The sequence below is a fragment of the Chelmon rostratus genome, chromosome 5 (genome assembly GCF_017976325.1).
Source record: "Chelmon rostratus isolate fCheRos1 chromosome 5, fCheRos1.pri, whole genome shotgun sequence".
Taxonomy (NCBI): domain Eukaryota; kingdom Metazoa; phylum Chordata; class Actinopteri; order Chaetodontiformes; family Chaetodontidae; genus Chelmon; species Chelmon rostratus.
In genome coordinates, this window is record NC_055662.1 from 21,281,059 (window position 1) to 21,304,422 (window position 23,364).

The 23,364-nt window shown below is 41.2% G+C and overlaps 3 protein-coding genes across 8 annotated transcripts in view; 1 reads left to right on the top strand and 2 right to left on the bottom strand.

The window, feature by feature from the left end:
• Window positions 1-3,384: 3,384 nt before the first annotated feature.
• Window positions 3,385-12,072, bottom strand: ewsr1b (EWS RNA-binding protein 1b). 4 transcript variants are annotated; one of them, XM_041937111.1, is made up of 15 exons: window positions 12,012-12,072; window positions 11,466-11,502; window positions 11,207-11,258; window positions 10,660-10,801; window positions 9,999-10,194; window positions 9,653-9,912; window positions 9,370-9,529; window positions 6,057-6,091; window positions 5,470-5,499; window positions 5,234-5,349; window positions 5,019-5,148; window positions 4,787-4,897; window positions 4,421-4,547; window positions 3,925-4,281; window positions 3,385-3,751 (listed from the first exon to the last, which is right to left on the bottom strand). In XM_041937111.1, exons 1-15 carry the CDS (start codon window positions 12,025-12,027, stop codon window positions 3,715-3,717), a joined length of 1,806 nt encoding a protein of 601 aa, XP_041793045.1. In that variant the 5' UTR covers window positions 12,028-12,072; the 3' UTR covers window positions 3,385-3,714. The 4 variants fall into 4 exon arrangements, with proteins under 4 accessions (XP_041793045.1, XP_041793044.1, XP_041793048.1 ...); XM_041937110.1 differs by having other exon boundaries at window positions 6,057-6,094; XM_041937114.1 differs by having other exon boundaries at window positions 10,660-10,798; window positions 12,012-12,071.
• A 2,061-nt stretch (window positions 12,073-14,133) lies between these two features.
• rhbdd3 (rhomboid domain containing 3) lies at window positions 14,134-17,012 on the top strand. The gene is made up of 5 exons (XM_041937702.1): window positions 14,134-14,662; window positions 14,765-15,148; window positions 15,872-15,998; window positions 16,108-16,362; window positions 16,514-17,012. Exons 1-5 carry the CDS (start codon window positions 14,500-14,502, stop codon window positions 16,680-16,682), a joined length of 1,098 nt encoding a protein of 365 aa, XP_041793636.1. The 5' UTR covers window positions 14,134-14,499; the 3' UTR covers window positions 16,683-17,012.
• Window positions 17,013-17,018: 6 nt separating this feature from the next.
• emid1 (EMI domain containing 1) overlaps window positions 17,019-23,364 on the bottom strand; it is a 57,399-nt gene continuing 51,053 nt past the window's right edge. Inside the window, exons 10-16 of one of the 3 annotated variants that reach the window (XM_041937699.1) lie at window positions 23,077-23,166; window positions 22,531-22,583; window positions 22,349-22,411; window positions 22,218-22,262; window positions 21,930-21,974; window positions 19,492-19,582; window positions 17,019-18,318 (exon numbers count right to left, since the gene is read on the bottom strand). In XM_041937699.1, the coding sequence (XP_041793633.1) occupies window positions 18,185-18,318; window positions 19,492-19,582; window positions 21,930-21,974; window positions 22,218-22,262; window positions 22,349-22,411; window positions 22,531-22,583; window positions 23,077-23,166 (521 nt within the window). In that variant the 3' untranslated portion in view covers window positions 17,019-18,184. Of the gene's footprint in view, window positions 18,319-19,491; window positions 19,583-19,763; window positions 19,849-21,929; window positions 21,975-22,217; window positions 22,263-22,348; window positions 22,412-22,530; window positions 22,584-23,076; window positions 23,167-23,364 lie in introns of those variants that run through there. The other 2 variants (XM_041937700.1, XM_041937701.1) reach the window with 2 other exon arrangements.

Here is a 23,364-nt window from a genome sequence, read left to right on the forward strand (position 1 = left end):
AGACCAGCAGAGCGACTCGGTGGCACATCCCATTATGAAGGATCAACGCCCGTCGGAGGAGGAAAACTTAACCCCATGTTCACCAAGTCTGCGCACACTCTGCAACGGTGACATGCAGCTGCTTCATCTGTAACAATGCAGCATATTTTGTTTGCTGATCATCTGTCAGTATGAAGCAAAGCTCCGTCAATGGCAGCTGTCAGGCACATGTAGCAGAGTGGAAAGTATTTATCTCAGGACAAACATCTCAGATTTGGATTTGTAGGTACAGAATCTGGTGCAAATACCTGATTTTGTTCATTTTTTTTGGAAACTATCGGCGTTATTGATTCAGCTCTACAGCTTTGCATCAGGTGTTAAGACTGTTCTGTCCGCCTTGTCAGAAAATAACACACATTTTTATGATTTTTTTTTCATTCGGGTTAACACATAAGCTTGTGTCACAGATTCTCAATTGACAGGTCAATCTTTGTGTGGTCAGCCTCAAGCGACACGGGCCAATAAAGCTTCCATCTCAGCATCATGAGACAGCAACCCTGCCCAGCGTAAAAAAAAAAATCCCTTCCAACTGTATAATCTTATCAGTGATTAAAGGGTGTGATGAAGAAGGAACGCAGCTGTTAGTCTAAACCTCTTGAAAAGTTTTGCAATGAATGTGCGATTGTTCGTCATAGGGGGCACCTGGGAGGACAGAGCCTGAACCAGCAGGAGACTGGGGATTATATAGTGAGACGTGTACAGTAGATGGACAGTGTTATCCAGGCTAATGAAGCAGGCTGCCAGCAGAGGTCAAGTCAAAGTAGCTAATTCAAGAGCACATGACCTGCATCTTAGAAAATGTCACATACTGCTCTCAAAAGGCCAAAGACCAGAATGAGGATCACAGACCCACGGCTCTTAATGCTGTCGATGGACGATGGCCTTACAGCTAAATGTGAGGTTCGAAACTCGGGTCAAACTTTGGTGCGAGAGACCTGATTTTCAGGTTTTAAACGTTGTGTTGTAATTTTGAAAACAGGTATGAGGCTTTAAAGACACCGTCTGTGCTGACCGTAAACAAAAGGGTCGTCTTGCCACTAAAATCTGAGGCGCTTGATTAGAAACTGCTATGAATTAATTCAAGCTCAACTACAGTTCTTTAGTGTTTTCTGATATGTTAAATCACCTATTTCCAGGGTCTCTTATTCTGAAAGATGTTGCAGAAACCCTTATTTTCATCTATAAGTTCAACCACTCAGTTGCACATAAATACACCTGGAATCTATTTCCCAGCTTGGGATAAATAAAGTCTATCTATCTATGTATCTATCTATGTATCTATCTATCCATCTATATGTCCAAAAACTTCCAACTGAGCCTTTCCCAACATCTCATTTCACCCCTTTAACATCAGCTAATGTGCGACTGTTTGAATGCAAGCAAACCCCACTGCCAAGAGGAAGGGCTTGTTTTCATTTAAAAAGAGGGATGTGTCTGTTTAAGAAAGAGAGAGAGAAAGAGAGGAAGGGAGGGGGCGGAAGAGAGAGGGAGAAAAGAGAGAGCGGGAGAGAGAAAGAGGGAAAAGGAGAAGGTGGGGGTTGATGAGATCATTTTCTGGGTCTGGATGAATCAGCTTTTCTGTCAGTAAAGAGAGAGAGAGAGAGAGAATTCAGCACTCTATTAATCCACATTAACAACTGGCCACAGAAGATGAAAGACACTTCAAGATGTCAGATGTGACCCCTGAGAGATAACTTGAAAACTGTATCTGCATCAATACCAAGATCGGTCGAAGCTGCGAGCTGTTTGAGTGGAGTCGGTTCTGGAGCTGGAAAATATTTTCTGCTCCAAAACACCTCCAGGAGTCTTAAATGTTTGTGCTCTGAATGAAAGCCAGCTGCAAAATTAACATCCTTTGGTTTTTCAGAAATGTACAGAAACATACAGATGTGGTCACCGCTTGTGTTTGTGCTACAGTCTTCAGTCGGAGCTGAAGCGCTCGTCTGAAGCGACCTGCAGACAAACTGATTAATAGATAATGCTGCAGAGGATGTGAGAAACTGTCTCGTCAAACGATCGCGACAGAATCACACAGGCGGGATTATCCAGTGGCAAACCAATAGGTGTATTAAACGCAAACATCAAAGAGCTGTAGGATGGTTTTAACAGCCATATGTTTTCCAGATGTTCAAGATAAAATGTGCCAAGGATTGAACATCTGTGATTAATAACAGCTCAACTGCTCAATTAATGCAGCTACGATGATAAACTTTGGAAACATTCAAGGTATTTGTGATGTTGAAACAACAGATCTAACCCTAACCCAGCCTAAAGATCTGTGCTGTGATTCTGACAGTTCACTATTTTTAAGCTCATGGAAGATAGAAAAGATGCTTGTTTTATTAAGACTATAACTTAAATCTAAAGGCTTAAACTGAATAAAATGATTCATAAGAAAAGGCTTTAAATCTTTCAGTCTTTTGTGTGAACAAGGAGACACAGTGCCATTGATGCAAAGCACCAGAAAGCAGGCCCAGTCAGTGTCCTCTGAGTCAGGACTGCAGCAGACGTTTCAGTCCAACTTGCGCCACCTACTGGCAAAAACAACAACCACAAAAAAAAAAAAACCTAACAGCAGCAGCTGTTTAGACCTATGGATGTACTCCATCTACAACCAAGAAATACTAGGCAGAGAAATAACGACAGCAGAGCTCCACTCTGGGTCTAAAAACACTGGAAAACAGATTCACTCACAAAATAATAATCTGAAGTGCACTTCAGGATATGCTAACACAGATACAGAAATAATTCCATATCCACATCCTTATGTCCTACACTTGATTTTTCACCACAGATCAGAGGAATATGGATTCAGCAGTGCTAAAGCATTATCTGTGGTGTACAAAGTATCCAACCGGCCAAGTCATGTGAAGGGAGGTACCTGTTTCCATCATCTTTAGACATTAAAAAGGATCTATACAAAGTATGTACAGCCTTGGACTTCTTCCCCCATTTTGTTTGTACCAACAAGGAATGATTCTATATGCAATTAAGAGCTCCACGCTGCTTTACCTAATCAAACAACTGTTTATTACTACTTATTATACACTCAATCACCATCTTGTGAGGGCGACCATAAGGTACATTAAAAATTGTTTTCACTCTTGTATTAATTGCAGTAGCAATTAGTTCCTTTAAGAACAACCTACCAAATGTGCCTTGAACAGCAACATAGTCTTATGTGTAATCACTGGACACAATAGACAAAAACACAATTACAACCACTCTGAACTCATGTCTAAGGTTAACACAACTTTCCAAGAGACTGCAGTAATGTATCTGTGGTGTGCTTTTCCTGCATGACTTCATTTTGTAAAGTTGAGGAAAGCACACGACTCAAAAACATCAAATCAGTAAAATTTTATTTCCCAAATTTGTCATCATACAACTGTCAGATAATGGGAAAGGGGAAGCAATTATTTTAACGAATGAAAAACGTTTTACAATACAATGTCAAATCTAAGCTGCATACTTAAAAAAAGCAACAACAAAAAAATGTGCACAATACATGACGTAGCATAAACATGGGTAAACTAAAATAAAAAATGGAAACGTGAGTTGAGTGAAACTGCACAAGATGTTTGAGAGCAGTTCTAGAACCATCAAAATATGGAATCATAAATTAAAATTCTCATTAAAAATGAAATTCCATAAGAGGAAAGGTCAAAAAGTTCCTCAGTAGGGTCGGTCTCTGCGCTCCTGGCGATGGTCCCTAAAGAAGAGAAAAGAGAAGTGGTAAATGAAAGATCTCAAATACTCAGTGTTGTGTTCTCACACCAGTTCTGGTCGGTCAGAAGTTTCCAAAAAAATTCTGACAATTTACAATTATAGTCAACAGTCCTGGAATTAATCAATGGCAGGAGCTATAAAACATCTTAATCCCACCTCATATCTATCTTGCCACCTGGTGGGCCCATTCCTCTTCCACCTCTGCCACCCATTCGGTCCATGGGAGGTCCTCCACGCCCAGCTCCACGGAAACCCCCTCTATCCATTCCACCACGTCCTCTGAATCCACCACGGTCACCTCCCCAGCCTCCACGGAAACCTCCGGGGCCACCGGGGCCTCCAGCCCCCGCTGGCCCACCACGGTCCATACCTCTGCCTCCACGCATTCCCATTCCACCTCTGCCTCGGTCACCTCCAGGGGGAAATGGAGGGCCACCACCTAACCCCTCTGGTTTGGGGGCTTTGCACTGGTTGCACTCCATCCTCCAGGCAAAGTTCTGGTTGCCACAACCCCTGTGAGGACAAACCATTACATAAATTAAAAACTAATCTTGGAATAGGGTAAAAGAATAAAGATAGAGAAAGAAAGTGGAAAAAAGAAAGAAACAAAAGGTGGGTCCAAGAAGACACTGTACTACAAAGTACTACATACGGGTTAGGACACTCCCAGTCCCCAGCTCTCTGCTGCATGTTGCCTCCTGTGGGTCCACCTCTGCCCATACCACGTGGACCACCTCGTGGACCAAAACCACCACGATCTCCTCCACGGCCCATCATACCTGTCAAGACAAGGAAATTACAGCACATTAAAAATCATATGACTGTATTCCGATGGTTTTTACCTTTTTTCAGATGCAGGACAGTTTCAACATGCTGCAGAGTTCAGTTTGTCACAAGAGGCAAAAGACTGAGAAGCCAATACTTCAACCTTTTAGACAAGTGGTTTCTTGTGAAGAACTGTGTGAACATGCCCTTAGAGCAAAAAGTCTACCATTAACAAAACACTGAAGACATTTACCTCCACGACCCATCATGCCATCTCGCATGGGCATGCCACCTCTCATTCCACCCATCATGGGCTTGCGGCGTGCCATGGACACCTTCAGCCTTCGGCCTTGGAATTCCTTCCCTAAAGTCAAAAATATAAAAATAAAACTCAAGTTGTGGTTGGTTGGATGAATTTTAACAGGTGTTTTTAGATTCATGTATTCACTTATGTGTTTGTGATGTGCACAGTCAATGAGACGTACCATCAAAGTGCTCCACAGCTGCTTTGGCACAGATTGGCTCCTCATAGGATAGGGTGGCATCTCCCTTGGGCTTCCCTGTGTCCTTGTCTGTGTATATGTTAATGGCAGGCTGGCCAAGTCTGCGGTTAATCTAGACACACAAACAGAATTCATTTTGTTTAACGTCCTCATTAAGTTTGCTTACACCAACATTTGGAGTGAAGAACTATTCTTACCCTGATTGGGCCAACATGTTTGAAGAATTCAGCCATCTCCTCCAGGTTAGCCTTCTCAGTCAGGCCTGTGATGTAGATTGTGCTGTTCTCAGAGTCATCTTGCTCTTCAGGGCGTCCTACAACAAATACATTAAAAACAATAAATACCCAGTAAAAATCTTTTTTACCCCAATAACAATGAAAGTATTCAGTATACCAATGTAACAGAGTAATAAGACGTCAGTACTACTACTCACCCATATCACGCTCGTCACCGCCCATAGGTCCTGTAGTCCATCAGTCAGGAGGGAGAGAAACAGATTAAAAAAGTCAGTGTGTAAAACTGAAGTTCAGTGTACAACACCTGAGGAGTACTACAAAAGATAATCCAGACACTCCCTTATAAACACTGTCAGCCATATTGGGAAGTTCAAAATGGCACCTTATGGTACACCACAATTCCCACAAGTGATATATTGAATTGGAAATAGAACACCATGGACCCTGGCAAATAATTGTGTAAAAGCCTCTTAGACCAGTTAGAAATCCTCAAAAAACCCAGGAATTCAGCTCAACAGATTTTTAAAGCAGTAACAGACACATTTGTGTGGAAATTTGCCATTAACCTGTCAAAAATTCATTGTCAAACCATAATCAGAGACTGAATTATACCAGTACCCCAGAGAAAATGGTCTCAGGCATTGAAAAAAAATTCCCCAATATTTTCAGATGTGTTCATGTAAGTAATTTTTTCATACCACAATGTAAGACACGTAAATACTCGAAGCATATTTGCTGAAAAAGTTGTAATGCTCTAATACCAGTGTAATACTCGTTAACTTACCACCAGGCTTACTGAAGCCACCTCTGTCTCCAGCGCTGCTATGGGGGAATAAATGGAGATATGAAGGCGAATTCCCTTTTACTGCCACTTCCATGGCTCGAGCAAAGTGGCTTGATTGAGGGAGTAATAAAAACATTCCAACTAGCCCAACAGCAACTAAAAACTCCCCGAAATTATGAATACACAGTCTTATCGAGGGGATAAGAGTATTAGCTATGTGCCATTCCTTAACTAGCTGAGTACAACTTTAGTGACAGTTTGCAGCAGTGGATACATTTGTGCAAAATATGAATGACTAACATATTTTCACTGTCTTGAAAATGTGACAAAACCCAAACATTTGTACACAGGTAGAAAGATTTCAGATGCATTGGTGGCACACATTTTTTTAACCCAGAAATTCCCATTAACATTAGTTAAAAGTGACAAAAGTTACAGCTGAATCAGATGTGCACAAGTGTAAAAATAGACACAATGCATCTGAAATATCACAAGATGATCAGGTGATCACATTCACCAGGTAATAAAACAAATGAAAAAAATATATATATATACAATTATACATTGTTCAAGAAAAGCAACGCCAAAAAGTTTTTACAGTGTTTACCAGGGTTATATTAACTTAAAAACAAAGACGTGATCAATTAATATACCCATCATGCTTAAAAACCACCATCCTCAGTTCTTGAAAAAAGGCAGACCCCGAATCTTTGTTTAAGCTCCCTCCTGCTGCTTAAGCTGGCGGCTCTGTACTGAGTACAGATACTTTTTAGAGAATAGATGGTTTTAAATGGCTCTCACTGTTACCTGTACGGTATAAATGTGACAAAGCATGTTAAAAAGTGGTCAAAAGAATGTGATCAAACATTTGTATTCCAAACCACAAAAACAATATAAAACATTTCAAAAGACATTATGTGCAAACCCCTTGCCCACCTCCTCCCCCAAGAACAGACAAACATACCTGTGCAAAACTAACATAACCCTACAATGAAAATTCAACTATAAAATCATCTATGGTATATTTGATTGTATGTGTATTTTTGTATTTTTCCGACTTATGCCATTAGTTTTTGTACACTCTTATTTAACACTACTTTGGTAAGACTGCAGAGTTGCTTGAGTAAAGTCTTCTATCATATAAAACTGTTTGTGTGTGTGTATGTGTAATCACTGCACCAAAAAGTCATGCAGAACTCCGTTTTAAAAGCTTTACATTTGTGAACCAGAGAAGTTGAAACGGTCTAATAAACTATACATCTTTGAAAAAAAGCACACCTGAAATAACACTGATGATTGTGTCATAACTGACCCAAAACTTATGGTTCAAGATTTGAAAAACCATTCCCAAAACCAAATCTTGAAAATGGAATCCTGCCATGCCATCAAGGTTTATATTGAGGAGTGCCTGCGTACTATTTGAGAAACCAAATGTGCTGATTCAAAAATGTTATGCGTTTCTTTTAGCTTTACAGTCGTGATAATAAAAAAAAATGTATATTACAACCTTTGTTCACCTTAATACCCCTAGTTTCTTACTAATTGAATATTAGCTAATCTATTTTGGGGTTGGGTCAAACCACTTCCAGAATTCCACAACAGTGAGAAAACTGTTCAAATACCCAATCTGCATCAAGAGCAAATTTGATGGCATTTCAATGAGAGTACCAGAGAAAATGTGTCATGGACCAGCTCATCTGAGTTCTACTTTCATCATCATGTGGGATACACATCTGCATAAGCCATACAATACAAAAATATAATATATATGAATGCAAGTTTTTGTAGATTGGATCCCACAACACCAAAATCCATGGAATGTATCATCCATATTGTCTTAATCTATTTGCGCTAATACAATCCCTAGAGCCTAAAGTATTATTACAGTACACAAATATTGTATGTTGGTGTACAAAGTCTAAACAAGCCCTGTGTCTTTCAACCGTCTTGTGACATCAACTAGACCTGCTTATTTCCTCTAACTTTGTCAAGGAGGTGTCACACCAGAAAACCCTGCCACTATATGACTGGCAAAACAAAACAGTGGATGTGTTTGAAAAGACTTGATGGAAAGAGTGACTTGTATCAAATTTGCTCTCAATGTATTTTACCTTAATGCAAGTTTACAGTTTTCAATGATGAGTTTTAGCTTGGATGTATGTTAAAACATTGACCACAAAAACCCATTTAATTCAACATCTTCTTTAAATACAATAGATGGCATCAAGTGATAAACTCTGACCCTCTTTTAGAATCAATGTGGGAGCAATAAGCAGAAAACTGACTAAGAGATTTGGGAGAAAATAGTCATTTTCTTTGTCTCTCTGTAGTGGATGTAGTTTATTACTGAGGTCCTGCAGTATCATTAGCATTTTTTTTTTACTAAGTCCATGGCACCATTTGTCCTTTATGGTATTACTTCTCCAAGCCAATCAAATGAGGACAAAAACTGAAAACCACCCACAAAGTGAAAAAACAAGCAGTGTATTGTAAAAAGGTAAGTAAGTAGAAGAAATATATTGACCCAAATATTGGAATTGAATAAGCATTAATATGTACTTGAAAGGCAACAGACTGTACTGCAGTACTCCAGTATCTATTTATAAAGTTCATTGAAAAATCAATGTTATGTTGTCAGGTCTTGTAGGACACACTAACTTTTAGTTCAGCACTACAGCATTACAATAACTGGCAAAAGAAAAAAAAAATGCAACTTCTGATTGCATTGTTCTTGTGGCAAATGATAGTATGTGACCCTACAGGGAATGATGCACCATAGTGAGTGATTTAAAGGGGTGCTGCTGAGATAGTAAGTGTTTGAACGCTCTTTAAGGATACCCATTATAGTTTTAATAATATGAAGCTAAGATGTTCTTGCAATACACTTCTATCACACTGACCAATCCTGAAATACGCAACTTCTCAGTGTAACTTTTGATATTAGCTCATAATCAAATATTGTTCCAGGATACATGCTGTTCAACCTAACTGTTGCACAGGTCTCTGATCAAAGTCAACTTCAATGAAAAAGTGACAAACCTTTTTCTTACCTTTGGCCAAATGAGAGGCTGAGCTGAGAGAAACTCAAATTAGGCATTTTCAGAGAAGCCCATAATTTATCAGCACTGACGGCTGATAAATCATGGCGCTCCCATATCTTAAAAGAATAAATTTGCAAAAATTGCTGGTATATTAAGACTTTGATTATTCCAACTGTCTCTGATGGTGACTCGTCTCAGCCCTGCCCCAAGTGGCCACAGCACCTGTAGAGTTAAGATACATGTGGGGTTAAGTGCTAAGGAAAGACACTTACCCCATGCCACGGCCCATGCCTCCACGGCCACGATGCATCATTCCACCTCGATCAAAGCCATCCCTGCCAGGGCCTCTGCTCTCCCCTGCTCCTGGGTACCGTGAAGAATCAGAGCCAGAGTAACCTGAACCTCCACCCTGGCCATCTTGTCTGTAATTATCTACAAAAGAGGAGCACAGATACATCAAAACATACAGTTGACGCATGTTTACACTTATATTCAAGTGAACTATATCACTGATTAGAAAAAGGCAATCAGGCATGAGTGAAAAGCAAAGCTTACTGTAATGGTTGGACTGGTTGTAACTGGGTGGTCCACCTTGCTGGCTGTACTGACTGGCAGGAGGCTGGCCATAGGAACCAGCAGCCTGAGGGGGGTAAGCAGGAGGAGCCTGTTGCTGCTGCTGGCTCGGCTGCTGGTATCCCTGCTGCTGGCCGTAGCTTGCCTGCTGGGCCTGGTAGCCAGGCTGCTGCTGGCCATACGCTGCTGGCTGGGAGTAGCTTCCTTGGTTGTAACTAGCTGGCTGGCTGTTAGCATTGTAACTGATCGAGACAAAGCATAAAGTAAAAGGTCAAATATGTTCTTGTGGAATTCATTTGTATTTGGTTCCTTGCCAAGGGTAACATACCTCTGTGGTGCAGTGGGAGCAGCCTGCTGGCCATATCCAGGGTAGGCAGACTGGGCAGTATAACCTGGCTGAGAGCCGTAAGACTGGGAGGCAGCTGGAGCAGCAGCAGCAGGAGTACTGTCATAACCACTGGCTCCATATCCCTGGGTGGACTGAGAGTAGCTATGAGTGGTAGACTGGGCAGCAGGATAGCCAGCTGTAGAATACACATACCAATATCAGATCAGATTTATATGTTCAAGCATGATTATCTACATACACAGTGTAATTAAATGACATGTTGCAAGGACACAACTGACATCGGATCGGGGTAGCCAGACTAAAATAATCTGCATCAGATTTTAAAGGGGCAATGAATGTTACTTTAATCTAATTTACATCTAACCACTAGCCATGTTTTTAATGTCTAAACTTGGCAAACTCGATCTAAAAATCATGTGGGTCACAAATCTGCGTGTGGATGCCCCAGATTCTACAACAACGCTCCATTTCTGTGTTAGATAAAATCAACATTCTGTTGAAATTCAGAGTGAAGGCAATGCATAAACCAGTATTTATGTTTATCTAAAACAAATGCCACTTTATTCCTCACCTACATGTGGTTCTGTTCTATTCAACCCAGGTCATTACACAGTCAAATGCTCCTTTCTTAATAACTGACCTGATGCTGGCTGGCCATATGAGGACCCATACTGCTGTTGCTGCTGGGGGTAGCCTCCAGTGGCAGGAGTTGTCTGGGAGTAGCTGCCATCAGCAGCAGCAGGTTGGGCATATGAGCCATAATTCTGTTGCCCATAGCTCTGCTGAAAGAAAAGAGTATGCTTTAGCTGCTAGTTACAACAAACATCAAGCGACAAAACACAAATCTTGAATAATATATTAATAAAAAGTCATTAAACATCATTATTTATCATAGTGGCTTTACTGCATAACTGTCTTAATTAGTGTAACATCACAAGATTTTCTGTAGTGGGCTAACAGTTATATTTGGATGCACATTCAATTTGCTTTCTGTTCCCAGGCTACCCTCATTCAATATTGCAAGAACAATGTGTGCTTCCATTCATTCTCGATGTTTAAATTAACAAATTCAGTCTTAGAATGACCTGTGAGGTTAACATGCCAACTATCACAATCTTTATAAATCACTGGTGCAGACCAAAGCAATCCACAACAGTCCAACAACTGCCTGCTATGTTATATCTCACCTGTGCAGACTGTCCATAACTTTGTGAGGGCTGGGCAGCATAAGAGGCATACCTGTAAAAATAAATAATCGTTAAGTCTTAGCGCGAGAAAATATGTGGTCTCCATGTGTGCACTCCTTACCAATGCAATTTATCTGGACTGTGTCCCCGCAAATTAATACAATTTAGAGAGCTATTAAACACTTTAACATAAACTCGTTCGACAACGTTGCTTAATTTAACCTCATGCAAAAAAAAAAAAAAAAAGTTGAAGACTTACCCCTGCTGAGTGCTGGTCTGATTGTAGGAGCTGTAGTCTGTTAAAGAAAAGTCACAGCTTTGTTAGCTAATGGCTGCGCAGTCGAACAAAACATCCTTTGCGCGCGAGCAGTGCTGCTAATGCTAGCAGCACGTTACACCGACCCGTCGCTAGGTCGCCATTCAACTACACCTAAACAACGTTAACAAGCGCAAGCCATACATTACACAAGACGAGGATTTGACGAAACTAAGACATAAAGGAATTACCGGCAAATGTACTGAAAGACAGTTTTAGTAAAACTGGTAGTCTGGTGTCCGTTATCAACCACGGTATGCAGAAATAAAAAAGGCATCCGACAAGTAACACAACGGCTCAATAAGCTACCATGACTAGGCCTTGTGCCTAGCGGTAGCTAACGCTGAACCTGTATTCGATATGATACAAACCAACAACACGAATTATGCCGATGTACTGTGTTCTAAAATTAATCTAAGGCTTAATTGTTTAAATTTAATAACACAATTTCTTCAAACGCAGTATATAACACAACAATTCTCCACTCACCCGGAGCCGACGCCATTTTAGTTTGTCTGTGCAGGACGACTGGACAGAACTAGTTGCTGGAGAGACGTACGTTACTTTTCTTCACTGGAACCACAAAGTCTCGCGAGAAATACGCGTCGAGACTTGAAAAAACACCGGCGCCCTGCATAACCACTTTTACGTATGAAGATCAAATAATCTAAATTAAAAAGTTGTTTCATTCATTTTGAAAGCGAAAAACAAACTTACGATATTATACTATACTTGTATAGCCACTTATTAAATGTTAAAACAACATAGGTACTAATAAGAGTGGGGTATGGGCCAGAAGGACTAGAACATCAAACCCTGAGCGCAATAGAGGAATGAAATGAGACTGAAAACACATCTGCTCAGTCTGCACCTTGACCTATGAAAAAAACAGGCTATCTCTTATTGTTTCTCAGTGTTTTGGGCTGTATCTATATGGTTGAATGCACTTTTAGTATATTTTTATTGTCTTAGTATATTTTAGTTCTGGTATATTTTCTTTTTCATTGCATTAAGGCATATTTTTACTGCATGTTTCCCTTATTTTTACTTTATTATCTTTCTTATTATCTACACAGGGGTTGCAATGCAAATTTCGTTGACATGCTCAATGATAATAAAAGGATTCTCAATTCTTGATTCTTGACATATTTTAAGTTGCTTTAAACAAAAGTGTCAGCCAAACAAAAGTAGTGTAAAAATGTAATGAACTGGACAGAATGAGGGCAGGTAGGTAATAATTATCACTTTAAGAAGTAACACTTGACAACTTTTATTTTGTTTTTATTTATTTATTTTTCTGTACAGCACTTTGGTCCACCGTGGTTGTTTTTTAAAGTGCTTTACAAATAAAGTTGGATTGGATTGGATTGGATTTCAACTGAACTACAGGTCTAAGTACATTTACACAACTACCACACTTCCATACATTTTTGAGGTACTGTTCTTTACTTGAGTATTTCAGTTTAATGCAGTGCCTACTCTATGCTTCCAGGCTACTATATTTCAGGAATAGATATTGTAGCTTTTTGTTTGACAGCTAGTGTTCCTTTTCAGTTAAAGATTTTACATGCAAAACATTAGCCGATAAAACACACTGCATTGTAGCAGAATCAGACAGAGATTCACAACATTTTAGGCTTTTACAAGAGCAGTGTCTAGTTGAGACTACTTGTTATGTTTCAGATGTCTATAAGTTGATAGCAGTGGCATCAAAGATTGATTTCCCAATACACTTCTCACATGGTTTCATTTGAATAACTGTTCAGGGCTCAAATATGTCAAATTATCCAGTATTTCAATACAATAGAGACAATTACTAAAAAGAAAACAGTTTGTGCAGCATATATGTTTCTTCTTCTATCCTGCCCCATTAATCACCGAATCACAACCACAACCCCTCATATTTATCTTGAGACCCACATCCCCTATAGCTTCCCAACCTCAAGACGAAATTAGCAAAAAACATACTATGTAAGATGTTAAAACAAGCGCTACCTTGACCAACTAGTAAAATGCTGCTTACACACTGCTGCTTAACAATCAAATTATTTAGTATATTATGATAAAGCAGTCACAGGAGACATTTTAGTGCAGAACAAATACTTCTACATCCATGTTCTGTCTGTTTGCTTAAGTAATATTTTGAATGCACAACATTTACTTATGATGGAGTATTTTGACAGTGTGGTATTCATACTTTTACTTTCATCTGAATACTTCTTCCACTTACGGACAATAGGTTAAAAAAAAAGAGCCCACCATGTAGAATTGCTTGTTTTGTTCGATCAAAAGTCCTAAATAAACCTGAAGATATTCAATTTAATGTCATGTACAACAGAGAAAACCTGTAAATCATCAACTTTGACTGAAGCTGGATCCAGAGAATGTGTGGCATGTTTTGATAATCGACTGATACAGGTAATGTGTTATCAAAATGGTTGGCAACCGTTCCAACACCAGTAGTCATATGATTTCATTCTCACAAGACAAACCCAAAGACTTAGCAGTTGTGAGTCTGGTTGTGTCCAACAGGTGGCGGTAATGCTCCTTTACGCCTTATGCGCCAGTAAACACAAAGAAGAAGACAAGGTGACGTAATGCGGAAGTGAGCACTCCACTTACATCTCCAAATATTTTGACGCCGGGATTTTACCTATTTAAAGCCATTTATTATTCACGTATCAAGGACCAAGTTATTTAAGAATATCAGATAACCTCGTACGCTTGTCACACAGGTGCAACATATTCTTTGTCGGTGGCAGAGAGGATTTTGCAGCCAGTAACCACAATTGTGGGTTTATAGCGTTATTACAGACTTGAGCTCCCACTTTCAGTATTGTGAGAAATAACCAAGACTGTATATCAGATTATTGCATTTTTGCAAGATGTTGCGCTTCTTATGAACACATAGATGCTTGTTTATCAGAAGTATGGCACAAAAGGACAAGTGAGTTGAGAAACTAATTTACCCAAAATAATGCTCGATCGAATATTGTCAGTATGGTTTTGGTTTCGATCAGATCGCCCTGGCTTCTGTCTGGGAACATGTTTATTGACAACACTCATGGTGCTGATGTATACTGGGGGCCTCCAGGCAAGTCTCAGCTTAGGTCCAGGTGGAGACTTCCCAAGGATCAGAGGTACCTGTGCTTTATAAGGACCCGTTTCTTGGGTTTACATGCAGATTTGCTATTTGTGTGTTGGTGAAATCAAAGCATATAATCCAGTTTTCTCCTCCTCAGATGTGTTCCTGTATGCTTTCAGTCACGATGAGCTGCCCTCTCTTCTGGTCAGTGTTGCTTTCCTGCTGTTGGTTGGACGCTGTCAGGAGCGTCGCTGGGGAACAGTCGCCTTCCTCGCCCTCTCCATCCTGACGATGACCATATTACCTCTTCTGTACAGCCTGATCCTCTTTGTCGGTAGCGGTGAGGCAAGTCGGATCTGTGGTTACTCTGCCATCCAGCTGGCTCTGTTTACAGCACAGTGTCGTCAGGTGACACAGAGGAGGCTGCTGAGGTGTTTGCCAGTCTGGTTTCTCCCCTGGCTCCTTCTGCTGATTGGTCTGCTGCTGCTGCCCGGGACACCTGCTCTGCTTCACTTCTGCACAATATTCATCGGACACAACTGTATCCTTTCCTGTTTATACAGGCGTTTGATTCATGTTTAAAATATCTTCTCCAACAAACACTGTATATATTCAGTTTTTAGAGGCACTCTTAACTTTTACCAAAGCTAATACGATTTGTCCCTTCCCTTAGTTTTGATGGATGCCTTAAAGCACCAACACACCCATAGTAGACCCACACAGGGGTTTGACTTACTTTGCTTGATTAGATGTCTACTGAGGACTGCGTGACTGGGCTTTATTGACATCTGTCTTATTCTCTTGAACTTGTAGGCTAGAGACAACCTAGTACAGAGAAATTGGTGACATCATGTAATTCCCAGATGCTCAGCTTTAATCTGAGCAGAGGTCTCATCAGCCACAGTAATTGAGAACACCTGTGTAAGTGTGCAGAGCTGTTAAAAAGCAATATCCCCTCAGAGCAATGGCCCCCCTTTTTTTTTCCTGTACTTAACCATGACTAATACGTTTCCTAATTATTTTTTATTCCTGGGCACCCTTTCATGTATTTTTAGTTTCAGGCCTTGTGATGAAATTAGGAAGAACTATGGCCATTAAAATGTAATTGACGAGACAACCCATGGTATAGGCCTGTGATTTGAAGCTGAGGGTTTGAGCCAAATGTGCCCCATCCCACCAAATCTATAATGAAGCAAATTTCCAAATAAATTGCACATTGTTTATCTATCAAGTCTTTTTTAATTATACTTAACGCACCTCTCAGATCATCAGTCCTTCATTGGGACGTTACAGGAGCTGGAGGAGATCAGGGTCTTGGATTTCATTCCTTATTGGGCATATGTTCCCACTTCGGCCCGGTTCAGATTGCCCACTTATACAACCTCACAGAGGTGTGCTCTACCTCGAATATGTCCAAAGTCTCACTGATTACTCACACTCACCACCTGCATGCATGACAGCAGTAGATTTAATCATTTCTAACTTCATCTGTTGTCACAGATCTAGATCCCCTCCTCAGAGGATGCCTGTGGATCAGGCAGCTGCTCCCCCCATGAGGGATCCCTCCGTTTTAAACTACCACCCACTGGTGGATCCAGTGCCTGCCTGGATAATGAAAGAGTCTGCTGCACAGTCTGAGGCCGAGGTGCTGGAGGAACAGATGCTAAGAGCAGGCATACTGGCCTCATTACAGGATTCTCCTGATGACCCAGATGCAAAAGTGGAGGTGCCCAAATCATCGGTTTCCTCTCTGCGGTTAGTTCTAATTTAATATCATCACGTATATCATGTTGCATCTTCTGTCATGGGTGGATACGTTTATTGTTTTGATTTAAAACTTTGCACATTATTTCTCAATTTCAAGTGACCATTCACAGTTTACTAAAAGACCAATGTTTCCTCTCAGTCTCCAGCAGCTGGAGAAAATGGGCTTCCCCACGGAGAAAGCTGTAGTGGCCCTAGCAGCCTCAAAACAGCTAGATGGCGCCATTTCTCTGCTCATTGATGACAGCGTTGGAGAACAGGCCGTGGTGGTGTCAAAAGGGAAGAGCCTCCCTCCACCCCCCAGCAGCTAGACGATCTCACTCTGCTGGACTAAACAGTGTTTGCTCTTGTGCAGTAAACTGGACATACGCTATGCTTGGGTTTTGCTGAGCTTCAATATTATATTTTCCCTGTGGGCTACTGGTTGAGCTATTTGACGACCAGAATTCCTGTGGAAAAGTGGGAGGAGGGTTGCTGTTTTTCCATGACTGTGAGTGTAATCAAGTGTAGATGCAAACTTGAGTGCTTTGGAGACAATATCTGTATCATAAAATGTACTTTGGAGAGAGTGGGTGTTTTTTCTTTTATGCTGTTACCAAGTTTAATGAATACTGACAGAAATAAAGAGAGGTGACATGTTAAAAAAAAACAGTGAACATCATTTTATTACACCAATCATCTAGACAGGATTATCTTAACACAATAACACATTTGCAAGAAAAAAAAAAGTTTGAAATATGAAATGGTTACACAACAGCATACAAAATAAACTACAATTGATCATTTTAAATAGTTTCACAATAAGTTTGATATAAGATGAAAAAACAATTATCAAGTCTTTTCATCAGGACAGTTTAGCAGTTTACCAACACGACAGTGGTAAAAATATGTTCAAGTTCCATTGACAGGTTTGCTATTTCCTCTGTGAGTGTGTGTGTGGTTTTTAAAGATCTTGAAATGGACATCCAGTTCACAGGGAGACTTTAATTCAACATGTTTCCTTTCATATACATGTTTTGTGTAATTTCTGACAGTTTTTGTTGATATGCAGCCAAACCCAAATGCAAATGTTGTAAATATACTGTTGTATATTAAATCACTTTATCAGCTTGTACTTCAAGGGGGGAAAACACTCACACCAGAAAACTACAAATCACTGTTAGCAACACATATCTCAGTAAGAGTAGAGATGACTTCATCTTTTTAGTGCACTACATAACACTGAGTTAAACAATATGATAGAAGAATAACAAAATTAATACTAGGAAAGGAGGTTTGTTTGTGTACTTGTGTCCTGCAAACTGTACATGCGCAATATACTTAAATAGTGGGATCTCTTCAGATTGCAGTTACATTGTGAAAGCAATAACAACTCAAATCCAGTCTATTTCCTCACATCTGATCCGTCCTTTAATTGATTACTCTAAATGACCCTTATTGTCCAGAACTGTTCGCAGCTCGAGGAGCACCAAAGAAGATTCAGATTTTCCTTTTTTCAAACATCTTTACTCTGAGGCTTTAGTTCTGTAGCCAAAGAAATGAGACACAGAAGGAGCTGCTGGATGTGTTATGGAAAGGTAAGTGTTTGGAGGTGGAGATGGGTGGGGGGGTCAAACTAGTTCTCAGGTTCCCGATGGAGGAGGGCATAGTGGAGTATCAGTGGAGTTTCCCTGAGGTGTCCCCCATCCTAAATCTGACAGTAAAGCCCAGAGAGGGTATCAGATAAGGTCTAAATCTGTCGAGTGCCGATGAGAACTATGGGAGGGGGAGTCAACCCAGCCTGTGATCCTCAGGGTGAGCAGGGGGAGGGGGGCTACTTCCCTCGAACCTTGGTGTTGGAGGACAGAGGAGAAGCAAGTCGATGTGGAAGCGCACCTGCTCGCTTATCTCTGTAGAAACTAGGGGAGGCTGTGCCAAACGGTCCATCCCCAGACCCTAGATCAGGCTCTGTTGAAGAGAGACAGCAGTTGGAACGAGGCGTCCCTGTCCATCAGAGTGTGGACATGTGCACTCTGTGCTCCTAATCCAAGTCTACTCTGATGTAGCTGTTAACATGGAGGTGTCAGGAGCCGGTTCTTATTTCGACTTGACACCAGTGGCCCAGTTTTCATATTAAAATCATGAATCAACTAACTAGTCAGAAGGGATTTATCAAATCCTTCTTTGCCTGATTCTGCCTTGAAGGAGGTACATCTGCAACAATTACTTTAATTAATAATGCATTTGTTTAATTATAGATTAACTGTCTCCTCTATAATATGTTGAAAAATCGCAGTCTTCAAATTGACTCTTTTTTCTGAACAAAACCAGCGACTGTTTGGTATTTCTGCTTGACCACTGACTTAACCTGACTTGTCAAAATTGCAGGTGATTTATTTTCTGTCCTTTGACTAATAGTTGTATTGACTAATCACTGCAGCACTGCTAACTAGACTTACATAACTTACATCTATTGATACACATGAACCTACAAAGCACGAATATTACACAAAAGATTAAAGCCCTTGAAAACTTGATTTCAAATCTTTGTTTTTCCTCACGACATTAACGACTAAATAACAATGATCACAGTTAAGGTTAAAAAACAATCTTAGGTATTATTGAGGTGAGTTCATTGAGAGTTTAACACTCAAAAACTCGGCTAATCTGCTTCTGCAGGGCTGTGCTGGTGCAGTTTGATCAGATCTGATTGTAAAATCTTATGGAGGTGAGTCTTTCCAACTGAGTACCAACTACTTTTATCCAGTGAGAGCACCAAGAAATGCACAAATGCAGACATATTTTGTGTAAAATGACCAAAAATGCTGCAGCTTTGGCAGGAAATAAGAGAGTTCTTGTGACAACATCTCTTATAGTAAGAGGCTGGTTGAGTAAATAAGTTTTCAGGGCCTTTAAAGTAACATCTGCCATCAAAGGATCGTCACAGCCAACACAAGTCAAACATAAGAACACATTTCTAAGACATCTACTTTTCAGTGACTAGATCAACACTCAGCAGGTCAGTAACAAGCGGCAATCACAAGTTGAATGCTTCTAACACTCGATCAGCACTTTCTAGATGTTGTCAAAAAAGGTCAGTGAGGGCCGGCAGAGCTGTGGGTGAGGATGTCTCAGCGTTACCTGGCCAGATGATAGCCTCCAGCAGCGTCACCCTGCGAGCCAGAAGCTCAAGGTCTGCCTGCAAGTCGTGGAACATCTGCAAGCTAATGTCCTATCAGAGAGCAGTGACAGGGGGGACTGTGTGAGGGGGGGGGTGGAAACACCAGCCTGAGTCCTGGGGCTGCTCGCGACTGTTCCCACTCCCTGTCCCAGCAGTGAGGTACGGTGGGAGTCTGAGCCCCCCACCTTTGACCCCTGCCTAAAGCTGACCCTGCCTCAGTCCTCCTACTCACCATGAATACCGATCATAGTCTCAAGGATTAAAACCCTCTCGGCTAAGATCTTCAGCGCCTCTCTGATCTGATGTATTCCGTCCCCCTGTGAAGATAGATACAGCCGTCAAGGTAAGGAGCACAAGCCAAAGAACTGCTCGCCAAGATGCAAGTCATTTTTGTTTTCTCTCAGTACAGTTCAGCAGTTAGAAGGTTAAAACAGTCCACATATCTGCCCAGCACTCTCAGACATATCTGGTCCCTGTATTTCTCTGTATCTCCCTCATTCTCTGGCCATGCTGCTACACGAGTCAGTGTCTGCCATGCTGGGCTGGGCAACATCAGCATGCACATTACAGACCAGCCTCATGTTGGCCACATAACACAGCTGGATTACACTCTCCCAGGGTTTAGATTGGGTCATGCCATCTGCATTCATTTTGTTGGGTAGCACTTTAAGCCAGGCGAGTATTTTCAGCACCGCAGCTTTCATTCGTAACGCTGCGGTCACAGAAGTTACCTGACAGGATGAAGCCAGTACAGATTTACATTGAGATCTAATCCGTCTTTCGTTAAGGATCAGGCGACGGCTTCATGAGTCATACCCTCAAAACAGTAACGAAAGCAGCTGAAGAAGAGAAGAGTGGACAGAGACCATCGCAAAAGAAGGCATGCAGAGAATAGCTGAAGCTTTTGGTGCCCAGGTGAGTGATTCCCACCATGAAATGCTCTGATTAGTATGACAAACCAAGGACATGTGTTTGAAGAAAAAAGGCAAAGTTTTCAAAATACTGAATACACTTTACAAGATCAGTTTGTTGCTTGGTTCACCACTTTAGTTCTGACTGAAATATGCCATGAAACATAGTCTGCATGTCCATGTTCCCGGATGAATTCTAAAATCTCTGACTTCCTCCAACCAAATACCTGCAAAACTAACCACATTCCCATCAGCCTAAGCTATACTCAGTGTTTAGCGCTACTTAGCACACTAACATGCTAAGATAAGACGGTGAACACGGCAAACACATCTGCTAAACATCAGCACGCTATCTGTGTGAACATGTTAGCATGCCGGCGTCACAGCGTAGCCTCACATAGCCACTCTCAGCCTCGTTAACAGAGATTTAGCCCCCACATAAAACTTTAGAGCTACTTTGCCTTGTTTCTCTTTTAGCGGCACCGTGTTATTTCACTCATTAGAAACATTTTGCAGTTGATTTTCACACCCAGAAATGACAGTTTGTGTGGTGCAGAACGTAAAGATGAAATCATGCAAGGTTGCATAGTGGGACAGAAGAGGATAGCTGTATCCACTCCACTCACATCAGAGTACAACACCTCTGAACCAACAGGACCCACCACTGACACATATGGAGTGATTTGGCATATACATTTCACACGTTTTCTTTGTGGTTCATTGAGACATTTTATCTGCAAAATCAATGAGGATGATTAGAAATTTACTTCAACAAGGATTTCACTGTATTCTACCTTTTTCACTCAGTCAGAGCTGGTGCATGGTGTTGTTTTTGCATTTTCTACATCTATATTTATATGTATATGCCAAAGTCAGATGCTGAAAAGGTGACTGTGAAAGGTAGCCATGGGGACAGTAGCTTGCAGAGGGAGTCAGACAGCTTTAGGGTCAAGAGGACAGTGTCGTGACAGGGGACAGCAGTCCAGAGCACACCCCGAGGACCAACAAAAACAAGAACACATTAACAGCAAAAGGTTTCACACACAAAATCACACAGATCAACAGCTAAAACACTATATACTCAAAGACAACACCGTAAAACAGACACTTTATGACCATCAGCAGAGAGGAAAGTATGGACTTGAGAGAAAAAGAGATCAAGGCCACTGTCATAAACACGGTGATTGTAAAAAGATCATAACCATAACCGGAAACGTGGGTCATGGTTAGACTTCATTTAGGTTACTGAATAGACCAAAGTGAACATGTGATGACATAAATAGAAATATCTTACATTTAGATTGCTCTTGTAAAATGAGGAGGAGGTAAAAGAAAAATAAGGGTTAGACAGACACTGAAAATATTGAATGCTCCACAGAGGAATCGTCACACTTTCTTTTTTTAATCTTCAAACTAAAAGTTAAGCCCTCCTGTCCAGGCCCCGTGTCACCGTGTCAACTGTGAACTACCACCAACTACTTTCTTACCGGCAAGCCCTTCTCTCCCGGCTCTCCCTTGGGACCCGGTGCTCCCTGTGAAGAAATATTAACAACAGAAATAACTGAGTCTGTTGTCACGACATGAAGGAAAGCGGCGCAGCAGTTTGAACAGAAAGAGCTCCTTCTCTCTGAGACTGTGACTGGTCAGTGTGGTTTGTAGAGCTGCTGGTTAGTATAGTTTACAGTAACATAACCAGATATGACATGTGTTGATGTCTCCCCCTGTACACTCGTTTACTTCATAATCCTCAAGGAAGCAGAGTGGAGGTGGCTTACCGGCTCGCCTCTGAAGCCCCTCTCTCCTGGGTAACCTAAAGGACCCTGAAAAACCACAGGAGAGCGTTTCGGTTACGGATGCAGATGTAGGGTAAAGGTAGAAAGTATCACGAAGCTCTTGGTGTACTCACTCTCTCCCCGCGCTCTCCCTTTGGTCCCACAGGGCCCTGCGCTCCGGGGGCTCCAGATTTACCCTGCGTCGAGTCAGGAAGGAAAGTCAAAATGACAATGATACATTCGTGCTGCGACAAATCTGACAGTGCTAAACTCAGTGAGTGACTGCAGTGCAGCACTGTGCTGTGAGGGGGCTTACATTCTGTCCTGGTGGGCCAGGAGGTCCTACTGGGCCTTTGGGACCCGGAGGACCTGCGTGATAGATAGAAAAGATACACATTAGTGCCATATACCTTTACTCTCTGGGAGGAGGTGGTGCTGGTTTTCAATCGTGACCTCACAGTGACATACAGTATGCACAGCACCTGTAGGTGTTCATGACTTTATACGGCTTCAGATTAGCTTTCAGTGTGAGAAATCTGGACTTTGAGTTTTGTGTGTGGTCATCTGATTGAGATGAAGCATTTTTGCACATAAAATCACATTTAGACAGTAGCACAAGTTGACTAACATTACAGATCAAATAATGTCTGATTGGGAGGGTTGAAGGAAATATGGATTACGAGTTAAATATATGTTTTGGAAAAACACAGTAGACAGATAAACCCGGTCTACCGTGTGCGTTTGCTGTATTTTTGTGTGTAAAAGCATTTGGAAGAGTTGTGTTTTTCAGTGCAGGGACACAGTTGCTCAAACACAGCACAGTACAGGGATAAACACACAACGGATCGTGATAAACACTCACCGACAGGCCCGGGGGGACCCTCGGGTCCTGGAACAGGCAACCCTCGTGAGTCATGGAAAGTGTTGGTGAAGAAGGGATCTTTTCCACGATCTGAAAACAAAATGTGGGTGTTTAATGGGAGCTGGTTTCCTGGCGAAGGACAGTATTAACAAACAGAAATAAAGATGATGAAAATACCTGCAATGATAATCTGTTACCTTTACATAGCCAGTGACAATGGCTGAAAATTGGATTTTGTAGCCTCACTATCCAAACACATTTTCATCACTGCACTAGGCATGAATGACT

Bases quoted from the DNA above. Each gene is read 5' to 3' on its own strand.
- rhbdd3 (XM_041937702.1), top strand. From the start codon at position 14,500: ATGCTCGATCGAATATTGTCAGTATGGTTTTGGTTTCGATCAGATCGC. The intron at 15,999-16,107 runs GTGTGCTCTACC...CTGTTGTCACAG, and splicing joins ACTTATACAACCTCACAGAG to ATCTAGATCCCCTCCTCAGA. The intron at 16,363-16,513 runs GTTAGTTCTAAT...GTTTCCTCTCAG, and splicing joins TCATCGGTTTCCTCTCTGCG to TCTCCAGCAGCTGGAGAAAA.
- ewsr1b (XM_041937110.1), bottom strand. The intron at 11,259-11,465 runs GTAAGTCTTCAA...TTATTTTTACAG, and splicing joins CAGACCAGCACTCAGCAGGG to GTATGCCTCTTATGCTGCCC. The intron at 10,802-11,206 runs GTGAGATATAAC...CTTTTCTTTCAG, and splicing joins GTTATGGACAGTCTGCACAG to CAGAGCTATGGGCAACAGAA.